The sequence below is a fragment of the Notothenia rossii genome, assembly GCF_949606895.1.
Source record: "Notothenia rossii genome assembly, chromosome: 8".
NCBI lineage: Eukaryota > Metazoa > Chordata > Actinopteri > Perciformes > Nototheniidae > Notothenia > Notothenia rossii.
Genome location: NC_136906.1, coordinates 37,896,885 through 37,912,536, shown reverse-complemented (window position 1 = coordinate 37,912,536; position 15,652 = coordinate 37,896,885). Strand labels below are relative to the sequence as shown.

Here is a 15,652-nt window from a genome sequence, read left to right as displayed (position 1 = left end):
TTGTATACAATAACCTAACCTCACATATTTTTTTGCTGTTGGTCATGAAATTGCTCCTGCTGACTTGTGCCAGCCATTTTTTCCTCCGCTCTGTGTCAGTGGGGAAGCCGTACATTCGTACTCCTTTCTCAGAGCGATTTGAGCATCCCCAGGCAGCACAGCAAACCATGGTGGCGACTAGGAGGCAGCACAGCAAACCAGGACAACACGGAGGAAAAGGCACAGACAAACTGCATGATATGCTATTCAATGTTTATTGAATTCCATGTATTTGCAATGGATGTTCCTAAAACAACACATTTAACATCATCATCATCATCATGCTGCTGCTGCTGCTGCTGCTGCTGCTAGTCCTTTGATAGTCACCTGTCGGTCTCCTGTCCTTTCTGAAAGCCATAAAGATGACATTAGTCATTTAGATAACTTGTGTCCTCAATTACCATGGGATTACTGAAACTACCATGAATTTAAGAAAATGGTAGAAATTAATCTAATCTGAATTTTGAAGCATTCCTTTAGATCCCCTCCCTCTAAATATATCAATAAACATTAGAAAGTGATGCTCCTGACTACTATACAAGTTTAAGAAGATAATATTGGTTTGAAAGAATTCAAAGCTATAAATAAACGGCAACAGGCTCTTTAACCAAGGCACTGTTAGCCTAACATGTAAACTAGTTGTTCACACTAATCCTAATATTATCACTTAATATTAGCAAATTCTATTTTATTTTTTAAAACATATTGATGTAAATACATACACATATCGATTTGTTGTATAAATATTGCAAATCAAAACCTTTATTCACTAATAATTACCAAAAGTCGAAGTTCTATCTCCTGTTATCAATGCATTCACATTGCCCGCCATGAACTTGCGGGGAACGATTCTCGTCTACATGAACCACGTGACGATAACCGTTTTTGGACTTCCGCTGTCGTAACTCTTCTATCTATACGGCGCTGGCCAGCACGAATATTTTCATCTGAGTCCGGCGCACTTCCTGGGGGCTGTAAATACCATTTACATTGTAGTAAATGGAGAGGAGGCAAGCCCTCCTTTCCCTGTTTCATAAATGAGTTCAAGTCTTTTTTTCTTTGCCTTAGGAAAATACAATCTTGTAACATGTCTATAAAGATTTGCAATGACATTTCCAAATGGTTATTATTTTAAGTAAGCTTAATGGCTCTTAAATGGTTTTGTGCCTTTATGCTTTTTTCTCTCCCCCTGGCTCTTATTGGATGTATTATTTATGTTTTTTTGTCTTGTGAATTAATGTCTTGCACTTATGTTGATAAGTTGATGATATCCTCAGCGAGCTTTAGTATGTCTTAAAAATCTTCAATAAAACATAAAAAAAAAAAGGTGGAACCGATCTGAATCGCTTCCTGAAGCAGTCACGTGGTATCGACAGGCAGCGAGGCTTCGTTTGTCATCGATGACGTCACTGGCCCAAAACGATACAAGCTTCGGGGATTACTCGGCACAATGGTGATGCCATATGCTTTAATTCTAGGTAAAGGTGTGATACATTTGTTTTTTAGATGGGGTGTATGTGAGACGTGTTGGATTCATGGATGTGTTGGATTGGGATTGTGAATCACTGCATGTGCGGTTTACGTCAGTTCTTGTCGATTTACGGCATCCCGCCATTTTATTTCCAACATACAGCCAACCTCACCACCACCACAACTAAACAACGCACACGTTATCTGTCGCCGAACGGCCTGTGTACGTTCAGCGGACCACCTTTAACTTATTGTTGGTCCATCGATTTTCTAAAGTAACGTGGCTCGGTAGGCCTGCTTGCACCGTTCGCTGGTCCTCCTGGTTCATGGTGTGATCTCTGAAGATATTGGAGGAGAGAGGGTAAGAAATAAGCTCGAGGCTCCTTGTTAGCATTGATAGCATGCTTAGCTTGAATGCTCGGTTGAATACCTTCACTACGGTCCCAGTGCTCTAGCGATGATGACCGGAGGGAAACTATTGTTGCGTCAGTACTATCTAGAATGAACGCAATGTTTGTGTATAAACAACGATGTTTGGTTTTGTGATAATAACGTACACACTGGGTATCTGATGGAAGTCGTAAACAACAATCGGCACATGTGTGTGCTGTCTGCGAGCTTCCGTTCTTGGTGTGGGCCTGCGATTTACTGGTAGTTTTATGTTAAAGTTCGTTTTTGGTAATTGTATGGTATTAACTGTTATTATTAGGTGAAAGATGACGCAGTTTTTACCCCCGAATCTGCTGGCTCTCTTTGCCCCGCGGGACCCGATCCCTTTCCTGTCTCAGTTGGAGAAGCTGCCCCATGAGAAGCATCACAACCAGCCGTACAGCGGCATCGCACCGTTCATCAGGCATTTCGAGGTCAGTAGCTATTCTTTTGTTATATCTTTATGGGTTGATTTTTGTTAACTTTATTTTTCCAGCGAGCGTTCCCATTCTAATTATTATTTCTTAAATCCCTATGTGATCAGGATCCTAGAGATGCCCCCCCACCCACAAGGGCAGAGACCCGTGATGAGCGGCTGGAGAGAAAGGTGAGCTATGAAATTATGACCTTGACATGAAACCCTTATGTAGATTTGCTAGATCAGGATGTAACAGCCGTGTGTATGAGACACTAAAACTAAGGTTGTCTAAAACCCTGCATAGATGCTGCTATAATCTGATGATAGAACGCATAATCAGTAATTTTTCTTTTGGACATCGATACAGTACAAACCAGCCTCTAAAATATTCTATATGTTATGCTCCCATGTGATGCTGTAGCATAGTCAAAGTAATTGACAGTGAAAGCATAGATCAGGGGTGCCCAACCTTTTTTGAACCGCGAGCTACTTTTAAATTTGCCAGTCTGCCGAGATCTACCAGTCCAAATAGAGAGGCATAGCCATTTCTGACAGCCTACTACCAGGTAAATACACACTTCTACTTGTATAAAACTGATCTTCGTACGATCAATACTTCATAAAATACTGCAGATCCTTTATCTTACCTCTTTCTAATCTACACACATACAAGTATTTAACTGAAGTTACACAACAGTGTTGTTGATACAGAGTTGGAGTTTATTCACACGTCACATACTACAGTGGGTAATGTTTTCAAGAAACATTGAACAGTGCTGCCACACATGACACAGGAAGAAAAGAAAAGACTCTGAACCCTTTCTTTGCCATTATTTAAAAATAGTGTTGCTACAAAAGTATAAATTAGGTGTACTAATAAGACAACTCAGATCTGAAGCTACACAGGAATCTGCTGCCAAAGTGCAATAAAAAAGACAAAATTAATAGAATCAAACCCTTTTCTTTTTGTTGCATTTTAGTAGAGTAAAAAGAAATGCCTTTTTTTTTTTAATAGAATGCAAGCAACACTAGTTTCTTAAACTGAATTGATAATAGACTATAATCAATTTAAACAGAAAAGATCTTAATGTTTGCATTCTTATACCATTTTGTACAATAATTATAATGGATAAGTATAAACAAACTAAAACTCACAGCTGATTAAAAACGGTATCTAACTTGAGTTTTTATTATATCAAAAACCTGTTGAAATGCTACTGTTATTTTTACTGTCCCCCAAAAGCGCGTCGGCAGCCTCCGGGAATGCTTCTTTCACAACTTTGCCTTCTTTGAAAGACTTCATGTGTTTCGCAAGAACGTGACTGACACGATAAGATGCTATGGTAGCAGCCTTGCTCTTATTGTTGGGCCTGGTGAAAATGGACTACTGTGCATTTAGCTGTCCTATCAGGCCCCTCCCCTTTTGGGAGCGTAGGGCAGAATTAGGAGGGAATTCCGTCTCGTAGCGTTTGTACACTGTTTTGAAATGCCGCTCCTAAATTACCCTTCTTAGATAAACCCGCGCTCGCATTGCAGATGAGACAGATGGACTTTGAATTGGAATAGATACAAAAATAATCATCCTCCCACTCTGAGTAAAAATTATATGTTTTGGGCTTTTTTGCTTCTGCCATAATTGCGGTCGTGTGTGTGTGTGTGCAGACTGTCACTCCTGTTGACATGGACAAAGTCAGCGAACTAGTTTGGACTGCCCACCAGTCCCGCCCGACACATGGGGTGACGCCGGCCAATCACAAAGTTCAAGTGCATTATTCTAGCACAGGAAAATTATGTTATAGGACATTAACGATAAAACAGAATATTGTTCTATTACCTACTATTTTTAGACACATCTCGCGATCGACTGCGAATCTCCCGGTCGATCATGATCGACCGGTTGGGCACCCCTGGCATAGATAGTGGGTTTGATCATGGCTGACAAACTCCTTGTTGGGGATACTTTAAGCAAGTGCCTTGAATATTGAACATTATACATTTTTAAAACAATAGTTTGAAATGGGTTCTGGCATCACCTTTTGGGATCAAAGCAGTAGCTCAATCTGTAGGGACTAGGAAAGAGATGGGTCACCGGTTCGAGTCCCCATCAGAGCAGATACTGGTAGCTGGAAAGGTGCCATCATCTGTCTGATACCAGAAAAACGTTTAATAACGGCGTTGTGATGCCAAACGGCGTCGATTCAGAATGAAACACATTCACTTATGGGGATGAGGGATATGCATCACAACCCCTACACATTGGTATTTCTTAGAGCCACCCTTTGTTGCAATAACAGCCGGAAGTCTTCTAAGATAACCAAATTTCCAGCTCTGCACAGTGTTCTGGAGGGAATTTTGCTGTTCTTCTTGGCAGATTGGCTCCAGGTTGTTCGGGTTGGTTGGATGATGCATGTGAACCGCAGTTGTCACATATTTTGATGGGGTTGAGATCTGGACTTTGACTTGACCACTTTAAGACGTTAACCTTTCTATTGTTTTACCACTGCTGTGTTATTTTGGTCTTGTCCTGCTGAAGGGTTTCGTTTCTCCAAAGTTTTTTTTTGTAGACACTAAAGCAATTTCCAGGTGGCCGACAGGGGCAAACGTGCTAAACCGGCCCAAAACACTAAACGGCCTCCGTATTTTTCTCCATGTATTTTGCTCCATCCAAGATGCCCAGTCCCTGCTGATAAAAAGTATCGAGCAACATGAGAGGTATTCCTCGAGGCATGGGCACATTTGCGGGTTTGTGCCAAACCTAGGGCTTTGAATTTTGAGGAAAAAAATGGATCTCTGTCTCATCAGACCTAAAACCCTCTCCCAAATCTTAAAAGGGTCACTAATCCTTTCTGGCAAACTCCAGACATGCTTTCATATCACTATAGTTGAATAATGGCGTCTTTCTAGCCACCCTCCTATATAGGCCAATGTTATGCATAGCTCTGGTTGACTCGTGCATCTTCACCCCGCTCAGCCACTGAACTCTGTAACTCCCTCATACCCCTTTCCTACCAAAGCCGTTCCAGAGCCAGTTGAGAGATGGTCCTGTGTAGGTAGTTTTGGGCGGTGTAATGCACCTTCAACTATTAATCCAGCAGTTCAAACAGGGATATCCAAACACATTTAAACCTCTATTTGTTATAATCTGAAATATTTTCTCCCAATATTCGTTCTAATAAATAGAGCCTGAATGCACTGACTCCTCTGATACCAATGGCTAACATTAAATTATAATCCTGATGATTTCAAGACTGATGCGTCTTGTTCATTATTTTGAGCAGTTGACTTTTTCAAAAACATTTATGTTTTGGTAGAAACAAATACAAATGTTTGCTTACCGAATTGCAAAGGGATCACTCGGATGTATTCATGGGGTCTAGCAGCACCATAGATAACATTTATACAGTATTAACCAGTGCTCGACATTAAGGACTGCCCGATGTCCCGGGGCCATCTAGTATTTAGCTCGGGCAATGAAGCCTCACCTGCTAGTTGCCCGATCGGGCAATGTATTATACCAGTATCATGCAGCTCGCGGATCCAGTAATGATTGACCCGACGGTAAAACTAAACATATCTATAACTAGTTTAGGTAGTTTGAGAGGTAATTAAAATAGCTACGTGTGATATTCTAACCTGAGGTGTGTGTTTTGTCCGCTCACCGCTGCATGTGATCATGCAGAGCTGCGTGTCGACTCGTCAGCAGCAGCAGCTGATCTCTCTCTCCCGTTAGATTAGACTTCACTCGCGTTTATGTCCATATCGATCAGATCCAGCTAGTTCTAGCTAATGATATGAATACCTGCTTATTAAAAGACACCTAAACAATAAGTGTCGCGATGGAACTGGGTGAGGCCACAAAGTATAGCGCAGCATTATGCATTTGTTTACATGCCCACCGGAACCCCGAGGCATTACCAACAGATCAACACACAATCAACCCATACAGGACATCCCTTTCTCCACATTAAGTGTTAGACATTAGAATTGACTATTCTTGTCTGTCACATAAGTGGCGCAACTGAAGCGGTATTGCGCTAAAGGGAAATTATTTTGACCGAAGAGATTTAGATTTGCCCGCTAACGGGAACTCTGACGTCGCCATTTTGTGTGCTTCGCGGATGCGCTCGGCTCCTCTCAACTGCTGCTTGGGTCTGCTCGGTCAGCTTCCGGATGAGGAGGCATTCGTTCGACCAACTTCAGGGCTTGACATTAAGGGCTGCCCGATGGCCCGGGGCCATCTAGTATTTAGCTCGGGCAATGAAGCCTCACCTGCTGGTTGCCCGATCGGGCAATCTATTATGCCAGTATCATGCAGCTTGCGGATCCAGTAATGAGTGACCCGACAGTAAAACTAAACATATCTATAGCTAGTTTAGGTAGTTTGAGAGGTAATTAAAATAGCTACGTGTGATATTCTAATCTGAAGTGTGTGTTTTGTCCGCTCACCGCTGCATGTGATCATGCAGTGCTGCGTGTCGACTCGTCAGCAGCAGCTGATCTCTCTCTCCCGTCAGATTAGACTTCACTCGCGTTTATGTCCATATTGATCAGATCTAGCTAGTTCTAGCTAATGATATGACTACCTGCTTATTAAAAGACACCTAAACAATAAGTGTCGCTATGCAACTGGGTGAGGCCACAAAGTATAGCGCAGCATTATGCATTTGTTTACACTCTTCGTGCCATTTCATCCGCGCGCATTTGTCTCAGTGTCATCTGTAAATTAGCTTAGATGGCCCATAGGGCCATCTCCCAAAATCCTTAATGTCATGCACTGATTAACAATACATTCGTACATTTTATCTAATTATAGATCCATATCATATATTTACCTGTCTGTTCTTCTCATTGGGTTGCTGTATACACTTTTTTTTAATTATCATTAAAGCTGATTCCAGTAGGCAAAATGATCCTTCAATCCCAAGTAGGGCTGTGCATCTTCACTGGTCTCACGATTCGATTCGATTACGATTATCCTGTCTTCAATTCGATATCCCGATGCATCTCGATTCATACCAATGCGTTGCATCCTCAATTTTCTATATTACTGCACATGGCTTATTTTTCATCAATGCATACATGCAGTAAATACATATGAACTCTCTTTTTATTATTTAGAAAGTGCTTCAGAAATCAATAACATAAATGTATTGACATTAATTTATAAACCAAATTAAATGAATTGTATAGGTCTAGCCTCCCTATATCTGTGTGTGAAATTCTTCCATCCTCAAAAACAAAAAAATAATGCTTCTGCAGTCTAGCTGGAGCTTCTAGCAACAGTATTCTGTTAAAAAAAGGACACTCAATGTCCTGAATGTGGCATCACACACAAGACTTGAGTCTGAACGCAGCAGACAACAGGAGTATTTACAATAGCATATACAAACAAAAATACTGCATGTGGGTGCACACTTACATTCTCTGTCTTGCTGTTACATAAATCCCATGAATGTATGAGATTAAGTTAGCTTCATTATATCTCAGTGATTAAGTGAATAATAAAGTTTCTATCAGGTCACTATCAGCCTGTCACTCATTATTTTCAGGGAGGGGGCGGGGTTTGGAGGAACGGAGAGGGGGGCGGTGATCGCGGAAGCTTTTTTCCTCCTGCCTTCACAAATTTTACACATGTATATATCGTCTGCAAATTGCTAGAGGACATTCATATTCTGCAATCCAAGACTTAATTAAATCCACCAAAAACCTGACATGATTGTAACGCAATTATTTTTGAAAAACATAAATCCCTGTGTCTCTGAGCCGCAGCGACACGGAGTGATTCAGAGCGGGTCCTTCTGGTGTTGGTTCTGGACTGGTGTTCTTGTGTTGGTGGAGAAAGCAGACTGCTCCGTGTGTGGTGTCGCTGTGCCGCTGTCACGTCTGTTCCCTGATCTCTGCGTCACCGACCGATTTGATATTAAAGTGACAGGAAAAAAAACGTTATAGTAAAGCTGCGGCCGGAAAATCAGGAAGCAACGTTACTACGCTATAATCGATTATCTTCCGTCATTGCATCGATACCGAATCATCCACGTCCGCATCGCAATGCATCGTAGAAACGATTATTTTCAACACCCCTAATCCCAAGAGGGGGAATTTTTTTCTAGCAAACACTAGCACAGTCCAGTTGTAATGCAGACAGTGTTCCAGTTACATATGTCGATATAGAATTACAAATATTGTATTATTAAAATTTTTACTGACTTACTTGACCTGATTCATTCATGATTCTACCACAAATGTTCAGTTTACAGCTGCTTTTGATACGATTGTTTCTGAAACATGGGTGTCTGTACAGTTGTGGAAGATTGACCATTTCCTGCAAATGTTTTGTTTTGCAGAGGCGAGAGAAGATTGAGAGGAGACAAGCAGTGGTGGAGACGGAGCTCAAGCTTTGTACGTTTTTCTAGTTCCGTACAATTTATGCTTTTTCACTGTATATGGTTACTTGTTGTGAACTAATTTCATTTTACTATTTGCCTTATGTCAGGGGACCCCCATAATGATCCCAATGCACAAGGGGATGCCTTCAAGACTTTGTTTGTTGCACGAGTGGTGAGTATGTTGAAACAAATGAATTTGTGTTTTGAAATGTGGTCTGTAAACAAAGGTAATGTGATTTAATATTTGTTTATGTCTAATGTTATTCTGTTTCTGCTGTAGAACTATGATACTACAGAGTCCAAGCTTCGCCGTGAGTTTGAGGTCTATGGTCCCATCAAGCGGGTATGTTCAGTTTCTGTTTCTCACATCTTGAGACCTGTACAAACGTAACATTAATTACACCAACTGATTATATACTCTTAATTCCTCAATTAGTAGCCATAACATCTTCCTGCAAGTACTGTACTGCCCGCAAGCCAAAAACATTAAATCCATTAATATAAATGTTTTTCCATAGTCTGTCATTGTTGTGTTTAAAACAAAATACCTAAGCAGCAAAGATAGGAAACATACATTGTGTACACTTCCCGATTAGTTTGAATACTTATTCTTAAATAGATTCAGTTGTGCATCGTCAGTTTAGCAGAAATTGCGATTTAAATCACATTTTAACACTGTTGTTAATAAAACTGCAAGTCTGAAGGTACGTTCACACCAAAACATTAGATGTTAGCACACAGAGCTCACAGCTCCTCATATCTGTTCAGAAACTGGAGAAAAGTTCTGAATGTACAGACTACAGACTGTCTATGGCAGGGGTGCCCAATACGTCTATCGCAATCGACCGGTCGATCGCAAAGGTAGTGTGGGTAGATCGCATGGCATTGAAAATTAAAAATGAAAAGATATATACATATATATTTTAAAGTTAGCCTATCATCCATCCTTACTATGGCATTTTCCACTTAATTGACGTACTGGTAAGCCAGTCTGAGTTGTATTGTGCCATACGGGTTCATGCAGTTATGAGGGGGCCTCACCACCTCATCTGAAGCGCAACTGCGGCGCACTATTGTGCGCTTATGCGGCGCAATTAGTGTAAGCGCGCCACAGTTTATCCGCCGTTTACTCCACTTTTGTTGGTATCTACATGGACATAAGCCCTGCCTCCTAGCCAGTGTGTCTTGGTTAAATGACACAAATAAAAACAGCTGACGGCTGCCGTCAACTTGAGCAATTGAAGTGCTGCAAATCTTCACATGGCTTTAATCGCTTAATCACCATTAGAAAATAAACAGTTTAAGGTCACAAAGTATTTACAGAAAGATGTTTATAGATGGCATATTAAACAAGTCTATATTTTATTATTGTTAAGTTTCAGCTGGTTTGGATTCAACTAAAGTGTGTGGCCTGTATATCTAATGGGTGTGGTAGATCGGTTTGGGTAAAGATGAATTCCACAGCCAACTAATGCCTCCATTCCTGTTTGTTTCAGATTTACATAGTCTACAACAAGAGGACGGGAAAGCCTAGGGGCTATGCATTCATTGAGTATGAGCATGAACGAGACATGCACTGTGAGTACCAATATTAAGAGCTCTCAGCCAAAACCATGATGATGTATGATCACAGGTTTATGAAGACTGATGTCTGACATGCAGGCAGGCTCTTCAGTTGAACCCCCTCTCCTTTTTACTATATTGATATTTTAGGGAATGATCCTGGGTTGTCAACATTCTCCCTTACAAGGGTGACTACCATCTAATCAAACCAAATATATGGTTTATTGAATCAGAGTACTTTACCAGATTTATGTTTTTCCAATTGCATGTTGAAACCAGAGTGGTGGTTGTGTGATGTGTGTGTCTGTGTTTGATGCGTGTCATTGGTTGACTAATAGTCTGGTTGAGGAGGGGAACCACTTCATTCAGTGGGGCATTCTGGGAAAAGAGGGAGGATCAAGAGGTAGAACTGTCTTTCATCTGTGAACCTCAACCTCTGGCCTTTCAAAGGGCACACGGTCTTAAACTGTTAAGCGTGGTAGCTCTGTGGAAGATCATCTTTCCTGGTGGGACTGTGATGGTAAGCACAATGGTCATATTGGTCACCAAGCATCAATAGCTTGTTGGCCAAAAATGTTTTAAGGACTGTTGGAAACCTAGCTTGTTTTGGCAAACGTGTTTATTGGTAGTCTTCAAACCTGGTCAATGTGAGATTGGTTCAATTTACTGAGTTAGAGTAGATTTTAAACTGATGGTGATGCCATAGTGAATAGGGAGTACTGTCATTAGACGAGTGAATGGTGCAATCTAGCCCAATAACACCATTCTAAGATATAAAATGGCCTCGTCAAGACCACAGCATCATGTCGTCACATCAGGGGGTGAACTGAGGGGGATGTGGGGCTAAACAGTATATTAACTGTGTGTTGTTCTCATTGCCACTGCAGCCGCCAATCTGTGATGGCTATTGGCCAGAGCTGGCTGGCAGATGATGATGGTTATGATACATCTACACCCTACTACCACAGCTCAGTATATGGTTGGTATAATGGGTTTGTATGATGGGTAAGATTTCTTTCCACCCTCCATCTCCTACATAGGAAAGAGGAGCTACGTTCAATGGGTAAAGTGTATTACTTTGCAAGCCTTAAAGGGCTTTTACTGCAGTAACTACTACTTGGATGTTAGGCTTTGACCATTGAACGCACCCCTGACCACTAGCTTTTTAAATGTTACCCAATGATTTTGCCTTTTTTGTTGAAGCCACCTCAGTAGGGTGTATCCTTCTCAATAGCAATAATTTAGCTGTATGCAAGGGCAAAGGGAGGGTGAAATGTTACACAGCTGTACGTCCTTGCACATTCTTGTGGAGTTAGTTGTAATTTAATCCATCAGGGAAGCCACATCAGTAAAATGATTCTCATGAGTTTATTCCTTTTTTAAATACAGAAACATATGTGGTAGGTTATTTAGTATTCTGTAACTATGTAGGCTGTACAGAAAATGTAGCCTGCATTGACTGTCGATTTAATAATTTTGAAAAAGTATATTAAATCTTCATGTCAGTTTGGCACTGTGTGCAGGCACATTTATCTTATCCAAACAGTTTATTTTATTATCCTGTGCATGTCAATCCATACTTTTGTGTCACAATTTATACTTGTAAACCTTTCTGTGACTTTATTCCCTAATCTGCCAATTATTTTGGAGCAAAATGTTCTCTGTCCGGCAGGTTGTAGGTGCTAATTAGCCACGACCGCTTTTCATTTATAAAATATTCTATCCGGCTGGGGTTGATGTACAATACTGTCCAAACTAATGGGACTGAGCTGGCTTTAATAGAAATGGTCGATGAGGGGAATTATTTTTGTAACTCTGCTAAATGGGCTTTCCATACATGTCTTCACTACATAACAAAGGTAGACACTAGTTTTTGTAGCTTCACACATGAACTCATAACAATAGTATAGTCAAAAATGTTAAAGAAATTGTTTCTACAGTTTCATGTCAGTAAATAGGTTGAGACATTGGATTACTGATATTTCACAACACTTTAGATCAACAACATGTCAGTGAACAAGACTTCATTGAATTTGTAGGTTTACAAAAGACAATGTTGTTTTTTCAGTTTTGCTAGGACTGGTGGGGGTTTGGTAAGGCCCTATCATAGGATGAATGATCTCATCCTAAGTGAGCTAATAAAGGGGGGTGGGGGGGTGCTGGTAAGGCCCCTGATAGAGGTCTGGTAATGGTATGTGTATTCTGGTGCTGGGGGAGTTTGGGAAGGCCCTAAGAATGGGGCAGTGACTTTAAAAGGCCCTTTAGTGAGAGAGCATGGTAAGACCTCTGTATAGTATGAGTGAGGGAGTTTGGTAAGGCCCTCAGAATGTGTATTTGAGGATTTGGTAAGGCCCTCGGACTGTGATTACTGATGGGTTTTGGTAAGAACCTGCTCTTGGATGTTTAGTTTTCTCCTCAGGGATCGTCACTACTACAGACCAGTGTAGCAGCCAGGATGAGCCAGATGTCAACTTTCATTTTTCACAGATGGATCAGAGACTATTGTGTGGTATAATGGAACGAGGTGTGGTACTAGGTCTAAATAGATACGAGGTTTGAAATCTGCCAAATGTCGGAGCCCCCTTTTATTATCAATGTTGATCTCCCATAAAGCTTTTAAAATATCTCCAGAGATCAAAGCTGCTATCATAGAACATTCTAATACCATGCCAATGTATTCAATGAAAAAGTTTAAGATGCATTCGATTTCCCTGACTAGTGACATGCTGTTATCGGGTTATCTGCCGAGCTTTTGTCATGGCCAAATAGTGTCTAAACTTTGTACAAAAACCTCATACCATGTTTTACTAATATGATAGAAATTTTTGATTTTTTTTCCAAGAAATTCAACCTGTAAAAAAAAAAAGAAGTCACATATTGGTACCCGATATATTAAGTTGCAATGATAACAGTACTTTAAGAAATATATAGGATTACTACTATCATTGATAAATATAGAGCTGGGTATTTAAAAGATGCAGTAAAAAGTGTAACATAGAAGTCACTCATCGGGTGGAAGGAAGTCTGCTCCCATTTCCTTCGGCTTTTACCCAGAGAGCAGCCATCTCGGCCTCGCCTGCTCCTGGTCAGTATAATAATGCACTGTTTTTTCCTTGGCCACATTGATAGTCATATAAATATCTCACGTCTGCCTTTCCCTTTCTCCATTTTTCTTCTCCAGCCGCCTACAAACATGCAGATGGGAAGAAAATCGACGGTAGGAGAGTGTTGGTGGATGTGGAACGAGGACGCACTGTCAAAGGATGGCACCCTCGCCGGCTAGGTCAGCTACTTCTCATTTACAGCTCAAATGTGTTTGTACAAATGGTGAAGTCCTGTAAAGAAAAGCCCAGGGTGTCGGAGTGTCACCTTAACTGGTGTGTTGTGGTTCATTCTTAAATCTGTTATTTGTTTACATACATACTCTACACTATGAAGTTACTAATTATATCTCAATGATTACCTCTTAACCTCAAGACACCTACCGCATAGATATTATTCACAGGCTCTTGTCACTCTCAGAAACTGCAGAGCAGCAGCTTAACACCAACCTCTCAACATCACTGCTTCCTGTCCTGTTGCTCTTTCCAACCCCCTTCATAAACATGCTACATTTGATTAGTTTGGACATTTTGAGACTTAGGTTTGTCAAAGCTAATTACAAGTCAGCACCTCCACTAGGATGACTCAAATGTTGTATGGCACACATTGGGTGTTTGCCGACAAAGCCAAGTGTGATGATTGATGCTATGGTCTCAAGTTGACACATATTTATCTTTTTCCTTTTCTTCCTTTAACTAGGTGGTGGATTGGGTGGTACTAGGAGAGGGGGAGCCGATGTCAACATCAAGCACTCAGGCCGAGATGATGCATCACGTTATGACGATCGGCCTATTGGCGGGTAAGTACTTCGTAAGATCTGATTTAGTATAAAAAAATTCGCTTTTTTTGTAAAACTGTCTTTCATTTGACCTGCTCTTAGTGATCGGGAGCGAGGGGAGCGAGGGGAGCGGAGGGAGCGCAGCCGGGAGCGTGACAGAGACAAGGACAAGGACAGAGAACGCCGAAGGTCCCGTTCCCGCGAACGCCGTAGGCGTACCCGTTCTCGAGAGAGGGAGAGAGAAAGACCGGTTGGAGCAGTGGAGGATAGCATTGGTAGTACCCGGCGTCGGGAGCGAGAGAAGGAACGTGGCGGAGCAGGGGGAGAAGACAGCAGGAGTAGGGAGAGGAGTCGAGAACGGAAGAGAAGGAGCAAGAGCAGAGATCGTAAGAGAGACAGGGAGAGGGGCAAAGGTCTGGAAGGGGAGGAAGTCAGTCAAGCAGATGGGGCTGCGGAGGGTGGGGAGCGGGTGCTGGAGGAACATGAGGGTGAAGTGGGTGAGGGCATGGAAGAGCGTAAAGAAAAGGAAAGAGACCGCAGGCGCAGCCACAGAGACAGAGACAGACGCAGAGGAGACCGTGACAAAGACAGGGAGCACAAGAGGGAGCGGGGGGAGAGAGACAGGGGGGAACGCAGAGAGGAGCGCCAAGGCTCCCTACGAGATGATGCGCTACCCCAAGATGACATGGGCAATGAGGATGAGGGGGGAGCGCCTCCACACATGGATGAGTACAGTCAGGACGGGATGATCGACCAGCAGTCTGTGCCATCCGCTGATGGCTATGGTTCCAGTGAAAATGGCTACAAGATGGAGGCCCCAGGAGAGGAGTACTGAGATCTTCTTCCAGCAGGCTCCCGCTCATACATGTTCTCATACTATACTCTGAATTGGCCCTAACCCGAAAGGATGTCAGGGCTACTTCAGTTTAAGGCATGTAGCCACCTCACCTCCCATCTTTCAGAATCTGTTGAAATGTTCCTATTGTTGCACGCACAGTTAAATCACTTAACTAATTGATCTCACTATAGTTGCAGCTCTCCTGCTTTGCCCAACTAATCTGTGCCCCTTAATGTTATCAGATTGCCTTGGCTGCAAACTGGTAGGTTTTTTCTTTTCACTTGGCTTGGGATGAAGTGTAAAAACACAAGCTATACTTTTTAGATGGGTAGATTGTTTTGTCTTTTATTTCTGAATCATTAAGCAGTTAGATTGTATGCTCATTTGAAACTAAGTGACAAATCTCTCCAATGTTTGTGATATTGAAGGAAATGTAGTACTCTGTGACAATTGAGGGCTGTTCTGTTTATTCATTCTGGAATAAAGTTTTTTTTAAATTATGTCTGCTGCTTGTATGTTAGATTTGCATAGTCATTTTAATAAAGGTGTGGCTTTAAGCCAGAGCTCCTTATTGTGACTTCATTTCAATCTTTAAAGTAACCATTTCAATCATCTAAATGCAGTATAAA

The 15,652-nt window shown here is 41.6% G+C and overlaps 1 protein-coding gene across 2 annotated transcripts; it reads left to right on the top strand.

Annotated features, from left to right (window-relative positions):
- The first annotated feature begins 1,374 nt into the window (after positions 1–1,374).
- Positions 1,375–15,523, top strand: snrnp70 (small nuclear ribonucleoprotein 70 (U1)). Of its 2 annotated transcripts, none has more exons than XM_079643403.1 (10): positions 1,375–1,517; positions 2,219–2,372; positions 2,483–2,545; positions 8,701–8,755; positions 8,850–8,914; positions 9,023–9,085; positions 10,239–10,320; positions 13,487–13,588; positions 14,107–14,206; positions 14,288–15,523. In XM_079643403.1, exons 2-10 carry the CDS (start codon positions 2,226–2,228, stop codon positions 15,018–15,020), a joined length of 1,410 nt encoding a protein of 469 aa, XP_079499529.1. In that variant the 5' UTR covers positions 1,375–1,517; positions 2,219–2,225; the 3' UTR covers positions 15,021–15,523. The 2 variants fall into 2 exon arrangements, with proteins under 2 accessions (XP_079499529.1, XP_079499528.1); XM_079643402.1 differs by lacking the exon at positions 1,375–1,517 and adding an exon at positions 1,583–1,870.
- Positions 15,524–15,652: the final 129 nt, after the last annotated feature.